Here is a 17,882-nt window from a genome sequence, read left to right on the forward strand (position 1 = left end):
GAATCTGCCTCCCACAGCTGTCCAATTGTGCAGCCTCCAATGAAATCCACACAGAGAGAAAACAGCAACTGCTAGGGTTTCTTTCTTGTGCTAGCAAGAATAATGAATGACTTAATGGACCTCAAACCCTAGCTGCATATATATATAAACCCAAACGGACCCGGCCCGGTCCGGTCCAATATTTAATTAATCCAATTAATCAAACCCGGTCCGTGAATTAATTAATCCAATTAATTAATTCGGGATTATAAATAAGAAATTCAATTAATTGATTTATCCAACGATTGTTAAATTAATCAATTAACCGCCGTCCCTGATTGACATCTAGCAATGTGTCGGGGCAATACATGTGACGGGAAATGTCACGTGGTATGACAAAACCAAAATCGTTCGTTTATCATGGAATTATTATCCCTTCGTCAATACGATCCGATCAATTACGAGATATGGAATTGTGTCAATCTCGATCATCGATCATATCTTTCATTCCACTATTAAGTCAATATAAATCGAAAACTCCTTTTCGACTTATGAGTACACCTTGGCCAAGGATTTCATCATCGACTTAATTGAATGAAACGCAGATCATCTCCTACTATCTAAGAGTGACGAATCCTTTATTGATCAATCACAACCTTCACACGATTCTTGACGTACCCGAACGATGTCGTATTAGCGGCCCTTTTCAGAGCAACATCCAACACCGCCAAAGTATGACTGTCCTCATATAGGGTACTATGACGACCTCAAGTCAAATGATTAATCCCACTACCGAACGTTAGAGATTAGCCACTGACACTCAGATAGTTATCCATGTGGAATCTCTTAGCGGGTCTCCAATGTTTTGTTCTACAACAAAACATCCACATGTTCATTTAAGTGTCACCACACTTTAGCTCGTGAGATCAGCTACTTACTTCACAAGTAAGAAATGCCACACGTGATGGTCTAACTGTATTAACGATATCCGTATCTCGTTATTACTTACGACCATGGTTTATTCAAGATCCAATTATATGTAATTTGTATCTCACAATCACAACTCCTTGTGATTAACAGATTACCTAAAAATTGGGTCTTCGGATTCTATTATTTAATATTATTTATCACAAAATCAATTTAAATAAATAATAGATCTCGCCAAAATCAAATGCATTAAATATATTAAAAGCGTTTACAACCTAAATCGATTGGATCTAGGGCATAACACTTACAGGTATAATTAATTTTAATCTAAATTAAAATCAACAATTACTTTTAACTACATATTTTATGAAATCCATAGCTTTTCATTTACACATTTCAAAATCTTTTATGAAAACCTACTAAAAGTTTAATTTTAATAACCATCGAACAAAAGCTAGAATTATAATTTGATTATCATTCTTTTCAAAATACATTTTTCTCTCTTTTCTTTTTAAACACACATTATTTATTAAAATAATATTACATACAAATCAAAAAATTATCTTTATTTTTCAATCATACATTTTCTATCAATGTACTATTCCTCGTGAAAAAATATTCTAAGAATTTACTTGTTGACTGAAAGTACATTGCAGTGAAGAGAGTCATGAATACTGTTCCTGAAACGAGGTCCCACATTGTGTACTCAGAGCATGCAATAAATTCACCCGTTATAAAGAAGAAGGAAAAAGTCCATGATTATTCTTCAATCCATCATCAATAACTCTTCGAAAATTAAATCAGGAATGGAAGGAGAAATAGGTTTACCACCCAATTATGATCATCTTCAGCAGGAGCTCTCTTTTTCTGCTCCTCATGAAATGGGGTATTTACAGTTTGAGGATCATAATCAAGCCATCAGCTTTTTGGAGGCACCCTCACAAACTTCTCCGGTGCCACGGCGTCTTCACTGCGGTGGTGGAGGCAGCATTATTAAGCCAACCAACGCCAGCAGTGGTGGCTCCCTAGGGTTCAGCCATAGTGAACTTCTGAATCGACCTTCATGTGCTAACGTCGACCAGGTATTTGAATGTTTATACAGTCTGAATTCTTCTTCATACTGTGTGCAACTGTGCAATAAACTTATTGCATCCTTCTTATTTGCTTCATATTTTTTATTTTGTTTGACTAATTAATATTTTCGATTTTTGGGATCAACGATCAATGGTGAAAAATACTAATAGGTAGGAACAGCTGATCCCAAGGCTGTTAATGATGAAAACTGCAGTGGTAATGCCAACGAGGATGGGAATTCATGGTATGCATCTTAGCGCTCTTAAATCCCTAGCCCTAGAAACCCTAGCCCTTGAAACTGATGGGAAGCGTAGGAAACAAAGATTAACACACGACAAATGAATCATTGATTCTTATACATACCGATTTGGATCAAAAGAATTTCGTTTTTCTTTTTTATTGTTCTGTGCATCAGAGATCCTTTTATGGATCACTGAATCAGTCAATCAGAAACATCTCACACACTTTCTCTTTCCCATTAGTACTTCTCATTCACTACTTTTTTTTATTGCTTTTATTACATTTGGTGTTTTGTTGCTTTTTTGGGGATTAGGTTTATGTCCCCTCTTTTTCTGCATTCCCATCTTTTTGATGATATACATATGGTTGGGAAATCCTAACCCATCGACCTTCTTTGGTTGAGCCTAAAAACTCACAAAGGATGTGGATGCCTGTTCCCAAAAAAAAAAAAAAAAAAAAAGAAGGAAAGAAGAGAGAAAAGCACTTTCTTTCCCCGCCGTTGCAGAGCTCACTGGCAAATCTTAGGTTCCAGGGGCTCAAAGGTGACCGGATCCTATCCTTTCTCACAGCTGGTGCACACCCATTTGCATGTTCTTCGAGGACAAGTGCTAGAGCCACTATAATACTGTGTCTGGTCCATGATACAAAGACTCATTCTTAGGAAAAACTTTACTCGGAAGGCTTATCATTTTTGGGAGACCGCCCCCCATGGAAACCAACCCTAGATGATCTCATTCAATAATCAAATCCATACACTAGCGATCACACTGCCTACGACCATCTGTTTTAATGCTAATGAAAGAAAGTTGTATGGAATGAATATACAAATTCGAATACACAGGTGGAGGAGTTCATCCTTAGAGAGGAGAAAGGGCAAGTTGAGGAGAAAGCTAAGAGAGCCAAGGTTCTGTTTCCAGACAAGGAGTGATATAGATGTGCTTGATGATGGTTACAAATGGAGAAAATATGGACAGAAGATTGTCAAGAACAGCCTTCATCCCAGGTTCAGATTTTTTTTATTTTTTTATTTTATTTTTATTTTTATAGGTGTATATCCTAATTACTATAAAATTCACTACATATATAGACTTTTAAATTTAAATATATTATTTTGCATCTCTATGGTTTATTAATATTCTGCAGTTTATCCAATAATTTATATCCTAAAATTTTGCATAATTTTGTTATCTGTACATACCAGGATATGGGATGTGCTAACGTTCAGTTAACTGTTGACCCTAGCAAGTTTTGATGTTGTGAGTCTTGTGATTGGGTAACATTTTTTTTATTTTTGAAGTGCGACAAGGTTTTCTGTTACGGGGTCTCAATTTTTGTTAAAATATTGGAAATAAATAAGACTCGTAGTTATGGTGTTCTAATGTTTCTTGCAATGTCATTTCTATCGAAACAACACTTCATTTACAAGCAAACAACAAACAAAAATTTGTCTTGATTACCAAACTTTGGAAGTTTGCATTATTGAATTTCCTCACAAACCAACTTGGATTTCATATTCCTTATTCATTTCCACCAACAATAAAAGAAGAATGAAGACAATTTCTTTCTTGAAACTATTCCTTTTTCCAGCATTAATTTCTTGATAGTGATGATGAAATGAATCTTTTTCCAGCATCAGTTTCTTGATATTAATGATGATATGAACTGTCAAGTACAGAGAACATGATTTATAGTAACTAGTCTTATGTGATACCCACCAGTTATATATTTTCTTTGGTAACACATAATTACTAAGAATCTCATGAGTTTTCGTGCTTTTCTATGTAACTCTGCTGATTATTAACAGGTTTATTTATTTCTTTACATTTGAACCTCTCCTCTTTTTATTTTTTATTTTTTTTTCTTTTATTTGCAGAAGTTATTACCGATGCACATATAGTAATTGTCGAGTCAAGAAAAGGGTTGAAAGGCTATCAGAGGATTGTCGAATGGTAATAACAACGTATGAAGGTAGACACAACCATTCTCCTTGCGATGACTCAAACTCATCTGAAAATGAGTGTTTCACCTCATTCTAATTATTCGTCTAAAGATGCAAACAGTGTTGCTTAAAGTTTTATATGGTGAGCTTGCATGAAAGCTTGGATGGCTTTAGTTACCTTTACTGGCTATGCTTGATTTGTTGAAATCACTCAACATATATACGAGTAAATATTGAAGTTTTGGCATGTAAAATTGATTGCTTGAAGCATCAGTTTTCACCAAAGTGAAAATCAAATCAGAAAGATTTCCTCTTAATTATTTAGGATGTGATTACAAAAGGCATCAAGTTCAATCCATTCCTTTAATAGTGGTTAATATACTTTCGTGGTAATTATCAAGTATGGTTGTTTCTTGAAGCTCTCTAAAAAAGAACACAAGTCTTCTTGTCGTCCTTTTTCTATAGAAAGAGGATCGTGGATGCGAATCTCAGTAACCCAGAAATCCATCGTGGAGTATCAACTGATTCTCTTGGCTAGGAAATCTTGATGCACGAAACATACCTACTTTCTAGCTTTGATACCATGAAGTGAAAGTTTCACTTGCCAAAGTTCAACAAGAAGAATCAAAGAAAACCTAGCTAATTGAAATAGGCTTGTAGTATAAAATTATTCTGGGTTTCTAACGTCACAATAATTGTGACCCACTTTGAGACGAGAAATGAGGGTCTGATCTATTTGCGTACTTAATAGCTTGTTTAATTGTGTGTTCGTTTGTATATGAGAGTAAAAAGAGTATTAAGATTTGAGGTTCTATCTTAAAATGTTAATCTTATTAAGAAAAATAGTTCAAATATTTATAAATTGGTCTATACTTTCATTTTTATTCGATGTAAAATTTTCTCTTAATATATCCCTGCAAGATAATGTCTCGTTTGAGCAAATCAATCTTAAAATCCATTTGCTCATTTTTTTGGTCTTAATTAGATAAAATTGTTCGTTGAATATAAGAATTGAGGTTCCATTTTAAAAGATAAATCTTATTAAGAGAAGTAATTCAAACCCTTATAAAGTAGTCTAAGTTTTCATCTTTAATCGATGTGAAATTTTATTAGTCACAAATGTTACTTCAATCTTACGTTGGTTTATGCAATCCTAGTCGGATTACTTGCATAATGAATGATTTATGAAATCCTAGTCACATTACTTCTATAATCAATGATTTATGCCGTAAATACAAGATTCAAACAATCTCTAAATTTCTATATATATAAATATCAATTAAATACATTTAATTGACAATTCACAATAAAACATGTTCTAGTCAATTTAATTTCCTGAAATTTGTTTTTTTTCCACCCAAATTTTATCATTGCAATCAAACGGACCTGAGTACTATGGCTCTACAAGCAAGGAAAAATAAATAAATAAAATTTGAATTAAAAAATAAAAACAATAATATATGAGATCCATGGGTCCGGCTGGACCAACTTGGTACAGGCTTACTGGATAATATAGTCAATGAATAAATGTGAACCTGCCCGTCACAAAACGCTGGTCGGTTTAAGTGATGTTCTTGGCCGCTTGGCAATTGGTTAGATCTAATATGATCATGATCAATTAACACTGCGACGTGTCAAGCATCAGGATTTGGAAAAAAAATCTCCTTTTCATTATATGTTATTCGGTTAAATTTCGTAAGTACATGTAATCATTGACAAGTAATAAATTTGACATGGCACAATATATTTGTATTTAGCACTTGCGATTGCAAAGCCCAACGATTCGTCTTTTTCATCTTGGTCACATTTTAGATCTTCCAGGTAGTTCCAATCCTTCCAAATTGCAATTAGAGTCCTTTATTTTCCAAATCATGTTACCTTAGTCCCTACTTTCCAAGTTGTGCACAAATCATGTCATTTTCACCCTTTTTATTCTTGTTCTACAAAAATTGTTAAACATCAATTTTTTCCTAAATAAATGATATTTACACAGTATTAAACAACATGCTCCAGGTCGATCAGAAAGACCAAAAGGTGGAGTGGATTGGAAGGAATGGCTTCGCTTTTTGAGTCTGTTTTGGTTTTGATTTAGCTGATGTGAGGGTTGTGGCTCAAGCATCTATTTTTTTTGTACCTTTATTCAATTCATAGATAGTGATCGCGCCAATTCATTCATTAAATAAAGATTTTCGCTTCCCAATTTTAAGAATGTCATACTTAAATATCCAGTACTTTTGACGATCTAAATGATCACGTAAATTATACTTATCAAATATATCCTCAAATTTGAACATTTGTTGTTCTCGAATAAAATCATATACTTGATCAAATAATCAAACACTATGTAAACAAAATAGTTAGATAGCTTGCCGTTTCGTGTTAAGTTTTTTAATGCAGAACTTATGAAAAGCTTCTCATGATACCAAGACTAATATCGACTTATCTAATGTTAAATCTAAGTGTGTGTGGTAAATCACTATAAACATATAAGTTGATTACATTCTCAATCCGTAATGTTCAAGTATCTCATTTCTCACTCGTAAGATGAGCACTTGAAATTGTTCTTCAAACTCTCATAGAAGTTTATTTTTAAGTTTGAAATCACAATACTAACTCATTTTCCCCTCTAATTTGATTGGATCTTACCAATGTAAGTCACTTCAACTTGAAATGATTCTCCAAAATTTTGATTGCCTCTGCCTCAAGTTTCAACAAGGCTAATAATCACCAATAGAATCCAACTCCTTGAGTTTCCAAGACTTAGTCATGCATATAATGCGTCTTTTATTTTATTCACTTGATTTTTTTCAAAATTTCTGTGTATTCTATGTCATGTTCTATCCTTTATCTTTTTTGAGTTTTATATTGAGATCTTTTATGGGATAAACTTCGCTCATGCAACATGACGATTTTTTCCATAGTGCAATGCCTTTTATTAGAACACTTATTTGGGTTCAAACTTCTAATGAAAGATTTCTAACTAATTTCATCCTATAAATCAAAAACAGTCCACACAAGTAATAAGCATGCATGGATTCAATACTCAAGTGGTCATGGGTTTGTGTTATATAATAAAGTCTTGGTTTCATCATTCTAAGTTCAAACTGAACCAACTAAGCCAATCAACGATTCAACTCATAATTTCACATTGATAACTTGACTATGGCGCTCAAAATGTGTCATGTTTCACGTAAATAAGTATAAAATTAATCAAAATACATAACTTATTCACGTTTCATAAATTAAAATATAATTTCAATAACACTATCATAAGCCAGCAATGCTATTCAATTCAAACAAACCCACAAACAAACATATATATATATATACTGCTGGAATGGAACAATAGGACCTTTTCCAGATGGGCCTGATCGAGAAACAAATTGCGTCAGCTGCTCTTTTCTCAAAAAAAAAAAAAAAGGTTGAACCCCACCGTCCCGTCTCTAGAGTTTTGTGAGAGAGGTAAATCGCGAGATGTGTCCCAACAGGCTAGGGAACAAGAGTTGCCTGTACACTGCGCCTACAAGGAGTTAAATTTCATGTTTCAGGAATCGAACCCCCACACTGCGACTATCATTAAGGCGTGAGATAACCTTACTCCTGTCCTTTGCACCACTAAGCTATGCCCGGGGGCTAAGCACTTGACTATATTCATTTGAAAGTCAGGTAAGCACAGTAAGAATACCTACATTTGACCAAATACCAGATGGGCCTGATCGAGGGACAAATCGCGTCAGCTGCACTTTACTATACTCATTTGAAAGTCAGGTAAGCACAGTAAGAATACCTACATTTGACCCAGTTCGGTGTCTACATTTGATTCGATGATTCCATTGTGTAACACAGAGATTATAAGAAGAGATAAATACGCAATGAAACAAAACCAAAAACAAAACCAATATTATAACTTTACCTTGTAAAAAATAATTGCTTATTAGTTAGTGTATTATGATATCTGTGGTCCAAAGTTATCAGACATAAGTAAATTCACGGACAACTAATTTAACTCATCAGTAGTTATTATTATTATTATTATTATTTTGAAGTAAATCTCATTAGTTCTGAATAGGCCTGAGGTAATATGAAACCAAGCTTTTGTGCGTGCGTGTGTGTGTTTTTTTTTCACCATATTAGTTTAATTATTGTTGAAAATAATAGAAGATAAATAAAGATTTCTCCACATTTTTGTGAGAGTTATAAATAAATTAATGAAAATATATAAATTAAAATATTACTCGTTATATTGTTATATTACTGACGTCTCAAAGATGATGTAATCACTAAAGAACAATACAGACTAAACTATTACCTTAAGTCATCCATAATGGACGGTGCATTAATGAGCACATATGAAGTCGTTTTCATTAAAAATATTCCACCACTTACTATATTATAATTTATCTGTGACATGTAAAGGAATAAAATGACAAATTCTTTCAATAAAAGATAATTAAAAGATAGTTTCAATCAGAATCCTGGCTTGACTAGTTGAATATAAATGATTTATTTAATACATAAACAAGATAACAACAATCTTTACATTCTTATATAAGTAATACAGAACTCTCAAGACAAACTTAATTGGAGTACGTGATGACTCGAGGACAAATGGCCTCTAGCACAATCAACAATTCTTGTATTCTTACCTCGTTTCTCATTCTCGTGCTGATAACAGAATTGTCGACAACAACTGTCGGAAAAGTAACGACCATGCATTCTAATATTGTTTTTCCAAATGCATGCTTTAATAGGTGCAACTTTCAGGAATACTGTACTTGCAGAGTTCGAGAAGATGAGCGTTACTTATGTTGCAAGTATTGCAGAAAAAATTGTGGCCAGAACTTTGATGGATGCCATGATCTACCAAATGGACCTCCTTGTCCTAAAGATTAGTACTACAGTTCTATGTTTTTCAATGTTATGCACTTTGTACATATTTTCTTGCAATGCATATGATGTCTGCATGTACATATTTCTATTTTGTAATGAATGTAAATTAATTTTAGTCCTCGCATGCATCCACACACGTACTCCTTGGCTTGTATAGATGTAACACCGCGTGCCTCTTTTCGTGATTGTTCGTTTGTTCTGTATAATTATATTGGTTACCCTAATGTTATATTTACTGTTTAATTAATAAATTTATTGCTCTCGTGACTAATTATGTTTTGCAGTGGAATGTACATTTAACGTCCTAAACGATCGACGTGCTTTGCAAAGTTAATTATGATGTATATATGACTCAATTAAGATGAAAATAAATTATATGATATATTCTTTTAATTGTATTCTTATAGTTTTATGACTCGCTATTTTTAAGTAAATCAAGCCTAGGCTCCTCCTTGTCTAATTTTTTACATATTAAGTAAATTTTAATTATTTAATTGGATTGACAGTTAGGCAAGAAATTTAGTTTTGACCGACTAATGAAATCAGCCACTTGACATTTTGAGTAATAATGAAGCAAAAACTTTCCCTTCATAATGGACATATAATTAGAAGGCAAAACCGTTCTTAATACTTCACATCTCATTCAAAATAAAGTCCCCATTTTTGAGACATCCATAAGGTACTAAAATTATTAATTTTTCTTGTGCTTAAATATATTTTCCATGTTATGATGAATCCATTCTACATTGTTGAATCATATGAATAATTGTACATTGTTGAATCATATGAATAATTGTAACGACTCAAATTTTAATATTTAAATCATTACTAAAAGTTTCATTTCGTAATTTAATAAACATATCAAATATCACAATATGAAGTTTTGATTCTACCAATATTAAATAAAACATATAGAAAAACATAACCAAATAAAATATGTTCTAAACCCTAAATAACAAAATTCACAAAATAACACTAAAATAAATGCTGAAAATAAAATCCATAGTCATGTTACAGTGGATTTAATTATTAAATCCAATAAATCCAAGCACAAAAACTGCACCTCATTGTCAGCCAACCATTGACCCATTCTAACCTGTAAGAGGTAGGGAAAATGGTGAGTACATGCAAGGACGAACGCAAACATTCTGAGGGGTGCAATGAAATTTTATACAAATCGAATATTTTGTTCTTAATGTTTGAACAATTCATACTTGACCCGAGAAAATGCAGATTTGCATTTAAAAATATTTCTTAATTAATATTTTGCTCATCATTTTCATCCATTTGATTTCAAATAGTCATTTTATTAATATTTTGCTTATTACAAGAAAATGCGTATTTACGTTTAAAAAATTTCTAGTATATTTGATACAAACAATCAAGTCAATTCATCAAAAGGAAAAATATATAACAAATATTCAACACTAATAATCAATCAATTAAATACAATTTGTTAAATCTAAGTTTAATTAGATGTAATCAATACAGACACATTCTACTCACAAATTGTATAGGACAAAATGCAAATTCAAGTTGTCATTAATTGAAAATTTGATTAGAAAGTGAAAATTTATAGTAGATGGGATAATTTGTGGAAAAATTATAGGCAAATTTTGAGAAATTGGAAGGGTTAAGGCTTTGTTAAAAGACGCGAGGGAGAGAATATGAGCAAGAGAAAAAAGAAAAAAATTCATATTTATTATGATTTTACCCTATTTGATAGGGATTAAAATCAAATTTTTAATCAATTTTGGTAAAATTAAAAAGTTAAGTATTCTATGAAATATGTTATTTAAATTAATTGTTAACTTTGATTTAGATTAAAATTTAATTTCAATCGATACCAAATCCTTTCTTTTACCATCAATATAATTTTTCTGTCGGTTGTGTGCTATCTTTATTATTGCTCTAATCTTATCAACAATCTCAACTGTTCGTGCAAGATTTCATGACTCAAAATTCTATTCTCTCCAACCTCGTCCCAATGGATAGGAGATCTCACTTCCTACCACAACGAGCTTTATATGGGACCATGCTTATAGTGGCTTGAAAAATATTATTGTAAGCAAATTCTACAGATGTGTATCCTAACTATTGTCAAGATCCAAAACACATGCACTCAACATATCTTTAAGAGTTTGAATGGTTCTTTGTGACTGTCCATTCGTCTATGGATGATAAACAATACTAAACTTTGATTTCGTCCCAATGGCTGCTAGCAAACTTCTCCAAAACCTTGTTGTGAATCTCAGGTCTTTATCTGAAATAATGGTGACTGGAACTCCGTGCAATCTGACTCTCTCTCTCTGACATATAACTATGTGAGTAGCTCCATATTGAAATTTACTTTGGTTGGTAGAAAATAGGCTTACTTCGTCAAATGATCAACCACTATCCAAATAGTATTGTGACATTTTCTTGATCTTGAAAGGCCTACTACAAAGTCCATTGCTATGTGTTCTAATTTCAATTTTAGAATATCCAACGATTTCAGCAATCCTGATAGTCTTTGATGTTCTGCCTTGACCCGCTGGCAAACAATACATTTTTCCACAAATAGATCAATTCATCTCTTCATGTTTCTCCACCATAATGTATCTCGAAGTTCTCAATATATTTTTGTACAGCCTAAAAGTGCAACATACGAGGTAGTGTGAATCTCTTCTAATATCTATTTTTTATACTTTCAACCTTAGGTACACAAAATCTTCCCTTAAATGTAGTGTTTTATTCGCTAATACATCAAATCCTATACGTTTATTTATATCAATCTCAGCCTTAATCTTTGTAAAAATGGATCCTTATCTCGTGCTTCCTTGATTCGATCCTGAAAAGTAGGTTGAATTATAAACACTTTCATTCTTGTTGTAGTTTGAGTCGATGACATGATGACTTCCAATTTCAGTTTCTCAACGTCCTTTATCAAGTGCTCCTATACCGTGGGTAAAATTACTATCTACAGTCCTATCTTCGTACTTAAGTCATCTACGACATCCAGATGTTAAAAAATTGTACAGTCATAATCTTTCACTAACTTCAACGTATCCTCTGTCTCATATTCAGCTCTTTCTGTGTGAAAAAGCATTCAAGATTCTTATGGCCTATATAGATTTTACATTTTCCACTATAGAGATAATGACACCAACGCCATACCTTTAAAGCGTGAACTACCACTGCAAGCTCCATGTTGTGCATTGGATAGTTCTGTTCATACTACTTCAACTGTCTCGAGACATAAACAACCATTTTTCCATGTTGCATTAGAACATAGCCCAGACCCTGCTTAGAGGCGTCACTATAAATTACAAACCCATTGAAACCTTCAAAGATTGTAAATACAGGAGCCGATACTAATCTCTACTTGAGTTTCGAAAAACATTTTTAACAATATTTCATCCACTGAAATTTCACACCCTTTCTAGTCAACTGAGTCATCGACCCTATTATTTTTGAGAAACTCTATAAATCTCCTATAATAGCCAATCAATCCTAAGAAACTGCAAACTTTATCGACACTGGTCAGTTTAGGCCAATTTGTTACTAATTCCACTTTAGCTGGATTTACCTCAATACTCTGAGCGGTAACCACATGACCAAGAAATCCTACTCAATCAAGTCAAAATTTTCTTACTTCTTGAATTTGGCATATAATTTCTCTTTCCTCAACATTTCAAGTACTACTTGGAGTTGTTCTCTATGCTGCTTCTTCTCTTTGGAGTACACAAGTTGTCGTCAATAAATATTATGACGAACTGGTTTAAGTACTGATGGGACACTCAACTCATTAGATTCATAAATACAGTTGGAGCATTGGTCAGTTCAAAAAGCATGACAGTGAATTTATAATGTCCATAACTAGTCCTGAAAGTAGTTTTCGATATATAGCTTGCCTTGACCTTCAGTTGATGATACCTAGACCTCAAGTCAATCTTTGAAAACACCGTTGTACCCTTTAGTTGGTCGAATAAATCTTTTATTCTCGGTAGCGGGTATCTATTTTTGATAATTAAATGGTTCACATCTTTTTTCTTCACAAAAGTACAGGAGCTCCCCAAAGAGATACACTCAATCGAATGAAACTTTTTCTAGCAAATTCGACTATAAACTCCACGTCTATCATGTGAAAGGCCAATAGATCTTCTAAAAATGTCTGTAAAGTCTCGCACAATGTTAATATCATTAACGGTTGTTTTTGTATGTTTGGACCCGATGATATTAACCAAGAATCTTGACATGACTCCTTTCTTAGCATCTTTTCTACTTGTAAAGCCGATACAAGGCAAGATAGAGACTTGAACCTTGTCCCAAGATGAATGGAATTCTCCCTCTCTAGGCCAATGAAATAACACTTCTTTCTTGTGACATTAAGGGTATGTTTGATTACATTTATTTTCCATGGAAAATATCAATTTTCCATCCAAATTCATATTTGGAGTGTTTGATTGCTATTTTTTTTCCATGGAAAATATTTTCCAACTTTTGAAAATATGCCTAATTTTCCATGTTTTCAAGGAAAATATTTTCCTTGGGTAGAGGTGGTTTTTATTTTCCACAAAAGATGGAAAACATTTTCTTTTCTAGATAATATTTTACATGCCAATTAAACACACTCTAAATGATCGCATAATTGTGTCCTAAATAGTCGATGCCTAAAATAACTTAGAATTCTTTCATTTCCAAAAGGTATAAGTCTGCCAACAGTACCTTTCCATCAATCTCTAACTTCATAGCCTCAGGCATCTAATTTGCGCAAAGAGTTCTTCCGGAAGAAATACTAACCTCTAATACATTATCTTTTTTTCTCACATCCAATGTTAGACTTAGTGATGAAGGATACATAGATGAAAGAATTTGTAGCTTCAAATTTAAAAAAGTATATAAGCAGGTATATCAGATAATAATAGAATACATATTTTCATAATTATAGTGTTAGACTTAGCGACGGAGGATGCAAATCGAGAACATAATCAGATACTTCAAATAATAAAATAATACCTACTATTATATTCGAATCTCCATCTCATGCTGATTCGATGCGGCCTTATCTTTCTTGTTCTTATCTTGACCATCATCCTTCATCTTTGGAGGATCTATACAGTTGAAAGCAATGTTTCTAGGCTTATCACACCGAAAACACATATTTTTCCCAAGTAAGTATTCACTCATATGGAGTTTATTAAACTTAGGACAAAGTGCAATACTCCCATATGTCCCACTGATACGAACTCCTATACTTGATATTTTATTCTACCAATTACGTCTATCATTACTCTGATTATTCCACTTTCTTTTTCCTAATAACTCATTGCTCTGCTGGGCATATTGCTTAAACAGAGTCCTCTTATATGAAATAGCATGAGCTATCTCCAACATTTCACAATAAGAAGTGAAAGATGAGACATAATGATCATGCCGATCTCCGGGCGTAGTCCATTTTTGAACGTCCTGATCTTCTTAACTTCTATATCTATCAAGTGTGGAACATATCTTGATAGGTGCTCAAGCTGCCTCTCATATTTAGTAAGCGACATGTTTCCCTGTCCAAGTTGCAGAAACTCTGATTCCTTAGTCTCTCAAAGTCCGTGGAAAATATTTTGTCATCACCTCATCCAAAAATTGCTCCCAAGTCAGGTTACACTGCTACTCTTCGATTTTAGTGCGTGAGAAAAACTCCCACAAGTGACTGGCTGCTCCAACAAACATAAACTTTGTGCATAATCCTTCAGTGCATCAGTACAAGCAATGTGTCAAAAAATGCGCTCCAGACCTCTAATCTACTACTCAATAGCTAGTGGGTCAGAATCACTATCGAAAGTAGAAAAATTGTACCTATGAAACTACTCAACTACTAAGTTAGCTATAGGGACAAACAGAGGTACATTTTGTAGTGGAAGTGCTTGATCCTATCTACTCAACTCTTGTACTGCTCGCGATAAGTCAGGCATCAAATTCATGTGGGTAGATGTTGCCATTTCCAAAAAATTAATATTAAGTCACTCGTCACATACCATTATTAAGTCTAAAATGTTATACTTGTATTATCGTAATACATATCATAAATTTAGCGAAAAAACAAACGTGCATGCCTTAAAAATTTTAAAATAGACAATTTAAAAGATTTAATAAGTTTGAATAAATCACTCTTCTTACCCCCTAACTTGCCTAAGAGTCGTCAGAGGAAGGTCGTTGAGTGCCAAAGATCTTTCATGTATTTAAGAACTTTAAATTGACATCATTCTTAAATTTATATACCTTAAGAAAAATATTAAATTTAACAAATATTACACAAAGAAATAGCTAAACAAATAAATATTTATTACACGTAATATTTAAGACATTAAATTTCAATATTAGTGTTACATTTGCGTGTTTGATGGTGTTCTGAATTTTGATCATATTATATTGGATGAGAATTAGGCCGTGTACTTTCAAGCTTCTTCTAGAATGCAAAAGCACATAAAATGTTTTTCCAAATATTGAATTTTAGGCTGTGATGTCGCAGCAATAATTAACATTTTCTAGAAAAGGCTTTCGTTGATGTCACTTTGGAATATACAATTAAAGGAGAAAAGTGAAGTTGGGGACAAACTAAAAGCAGGACTTTGAGAATATCCCCTAGAAAATGCTCGTTCAAAAAGTTAACGTAGCTATGGGGTTATTGACTTATTGTGGATGACATCGCCACATGTGCCCATCAGCGATAGAGACAATTTTGCGAGGGCAGCTTTTAATATCGTCACCGGAGTTTATGGTGTTGGATTAATTTGATGACAGATCAAAATATAATAATGTGAGTTTATATGAATAACAAGATTTAAACCTGAGGATTAAAGGAAAGTTCTTGAAAATACTGCAAATGATTTGGATATTGGATAATACTCTTCTTAACCTAGGGTTTGATGCCAGAATACTTGAGGTAGAATGTGGGGAGTGTTGTTTCAGTGTATTTATTTGTATGATTGTGTTGAATTGGAATAATTCTCAGCGTACCATAACGTGCAGCATCTGTATGGTGCATTTTCTGTCAATATTCAGTCCAAAATCAATGATTTTTGCCAAGTATTGTTCTGTAAAAATTCTGTCAACTGTTTTCTATACCTGTAGCATCTCTCGTTGAATTGTGGTAGATATATCTATTTGGGTTTTAAATATATGTGCAAACAATATATCCACTTAAAGAGATACACATGACATAAATAGTACTACATGAAAATTATAAACGTGTGCATTCTGCAATTTCATAATTATAATATATAAATACACACACAGAGAGAAAAATGATCTAATAAGTATCATGCTCATCTTATACTAAGTACTGGTGATGTGTCATATTAATTTATTGATTGACACATCATCAATGTCGATGTTCATTAGATAATTTCTCTATATACATACGGACACATGTACACATGTTAGCCTCCAAAAAATTTTAAAAGGCCAGAGTATACTAATTCCCCCAAGAATTGCGATAGGTTCATTATAACAGTTAACAAACGATTTTACTATGGATTATGATAAATACCTTTCAAATGCTAAGCGATGAAATGACATTAAGACATTTAAAGTTAATAAAGTAATTTCGTACCTTTGATTACATTTAGAAGTCGATCATGTTGGTCCGATGTTGTGTGGATCAAAACTTATTTAATTTTAATACACAAAAGTAGTCAAAATTTTTATTTTCATAAAGTCTGCAAGAAAGGTTAATCGAGCTTACCAAACTTTATCAGTTAGAAACTAGTATGAGCTTAATAAATATCATATTTTTGGTATTGAATGGCCATAATATACGTATATATCATATATTTAACTTTGCGAGTTAAAATCCAATATCACTTGCAAACTTTATGTGTGTGTGTGTGTAGGCAATAATGACCTAGACCCTATAGTGGGAAATGTGTAGGATAAGATACTTGGATAAGACTAATTGAAACAGAGTTTTAAATTAAACCTTATCATATTAGGATTCATACACGAAATAGAATATTTAAATTCATATTTAACGTAATTAATTACAAATTAAGATAATATTTTCAACATCAATAACTTGGGCTTTGTTTATTCAAATTAACATTTTCTCGAGCCTAATATATATGATTAAATACAAGCTATCGAGATAGCTCAAGATTGATATGCTTATCATTGCTATATCAAAAGGGAAAAAATCATAATTCAAGGGTATTCTTTACATCAATTCACAAATTTGGTATAAAGTTTAAAAATTCAAAATTCATGTTTCTGTTTAATTAATTGAAAATATTTATTAATTAAATATAATAAAGTCACAGTTACAATATTAAGGGCCATAGATTCATAATTATTGATCACATATTTACTTATTGGTCACATATCATCGAATTAATTTGTTATAGATTATTTCGAGCTCATAAATAAAAAAATTTTGTAGGTCACAGATTATTTTGAGATCACACATCAAAAATTTTGTGGTCATAAATTATTTCATTAGTTACAGATAAAAAATTTTGTAGGTCGCAACTCACATCATTGGTCACAAATTCAAAAAACTATGGGTCACATGTCACATATTTTCAAATTTGATGATCACGAATTACTTTTTAATGACAAATGATCGATTTTTAATGTCCCAATTTATGGTCATAGTCACAGACGTGACCATATAGTTGGTCACAGACATCCAACATCCGATCCCAACACAACCACCGCATCCACCACAACCAACACCAACAACACAACCACCACCAGAAACCATCGCAGTCACCAGGACCACCACGACAGCCAAAAAACACCTCCAAACACACTCATCAATACACTACCTCCTAACCTCACCAACACCACAGTACCCACAATA

General features: G+C 32.7%; 1 protein-coding gene across 1 annotated transcript; it reads left to right on the forward strand.

Annotated features, from left to right (window-relative positions):
• The first annotated feature begins 1,649 nt into the window (after positions 1-1,649).
• On the forward strand, positions 1,650-4,538 carry LOC111387344 (probable WRKY transcription factor 12). The gene is made up of 4 exons (XM_023011902.1): positions 1,650-1,988; positions 2,151-2,224; positions 3,062-3,223; positions 4,094-4,538. The coding sequence occupies exons 1-4, from the start codon at positions 1,662-1,664 to the stop codon at positions 4,254-4,256; spliced, it is 726 nt and encodes a 241-aa protein (XP_022867670.1). The 5' UTR covers positions 1,650-1,661; the 3' UTR covers positions 4,257-4,538.
• The last annotated feature ends 13,344 nt before the right edge of the window (positions 4,539-17,882 follow it).

Source organism: Olea europaea, chromosome 3 (assembly GCF_002742605.1).
Source record: "Olea europaea var. sylvestris chromosome 3, O_europaea_v1, whole genome shotgun sequence".
NCBI classification, from domain to species: domain Eukaryota; kingdom Viridiplantae; phylum Streptophyta; class Magnoliopsida; order Lamiales; family Oleaceae; genus Olea; species Olea europaea.

What these genes read in the sequence shown, in the direction of transcription:
- LOC111387344 (XM_023011902.1), top strand. Translation starts at nt 1,662, where the DNA reads ATGATTATTCTTCAATCCATCATCAATAACTCTTCGAAAATTAAATCA. An exon ending in CATGTGCTAACGTCGACCAG is followed by an intron (nt 1,989 to 2,150) that starts GTATTTGAATGT and finishes AAATACTAATAG; the next exon opens with GTAGGAACAGCTGATCCCAA. An exon ending in AAGAACAGCCTTCATCCCAG is followed by an intron (nt 3,224 to 4,093) that starts GTTCAGATTTTT and finishes TTTTATTTGCAG; the next exon opens with AAGTTATTACCGATGCACAT.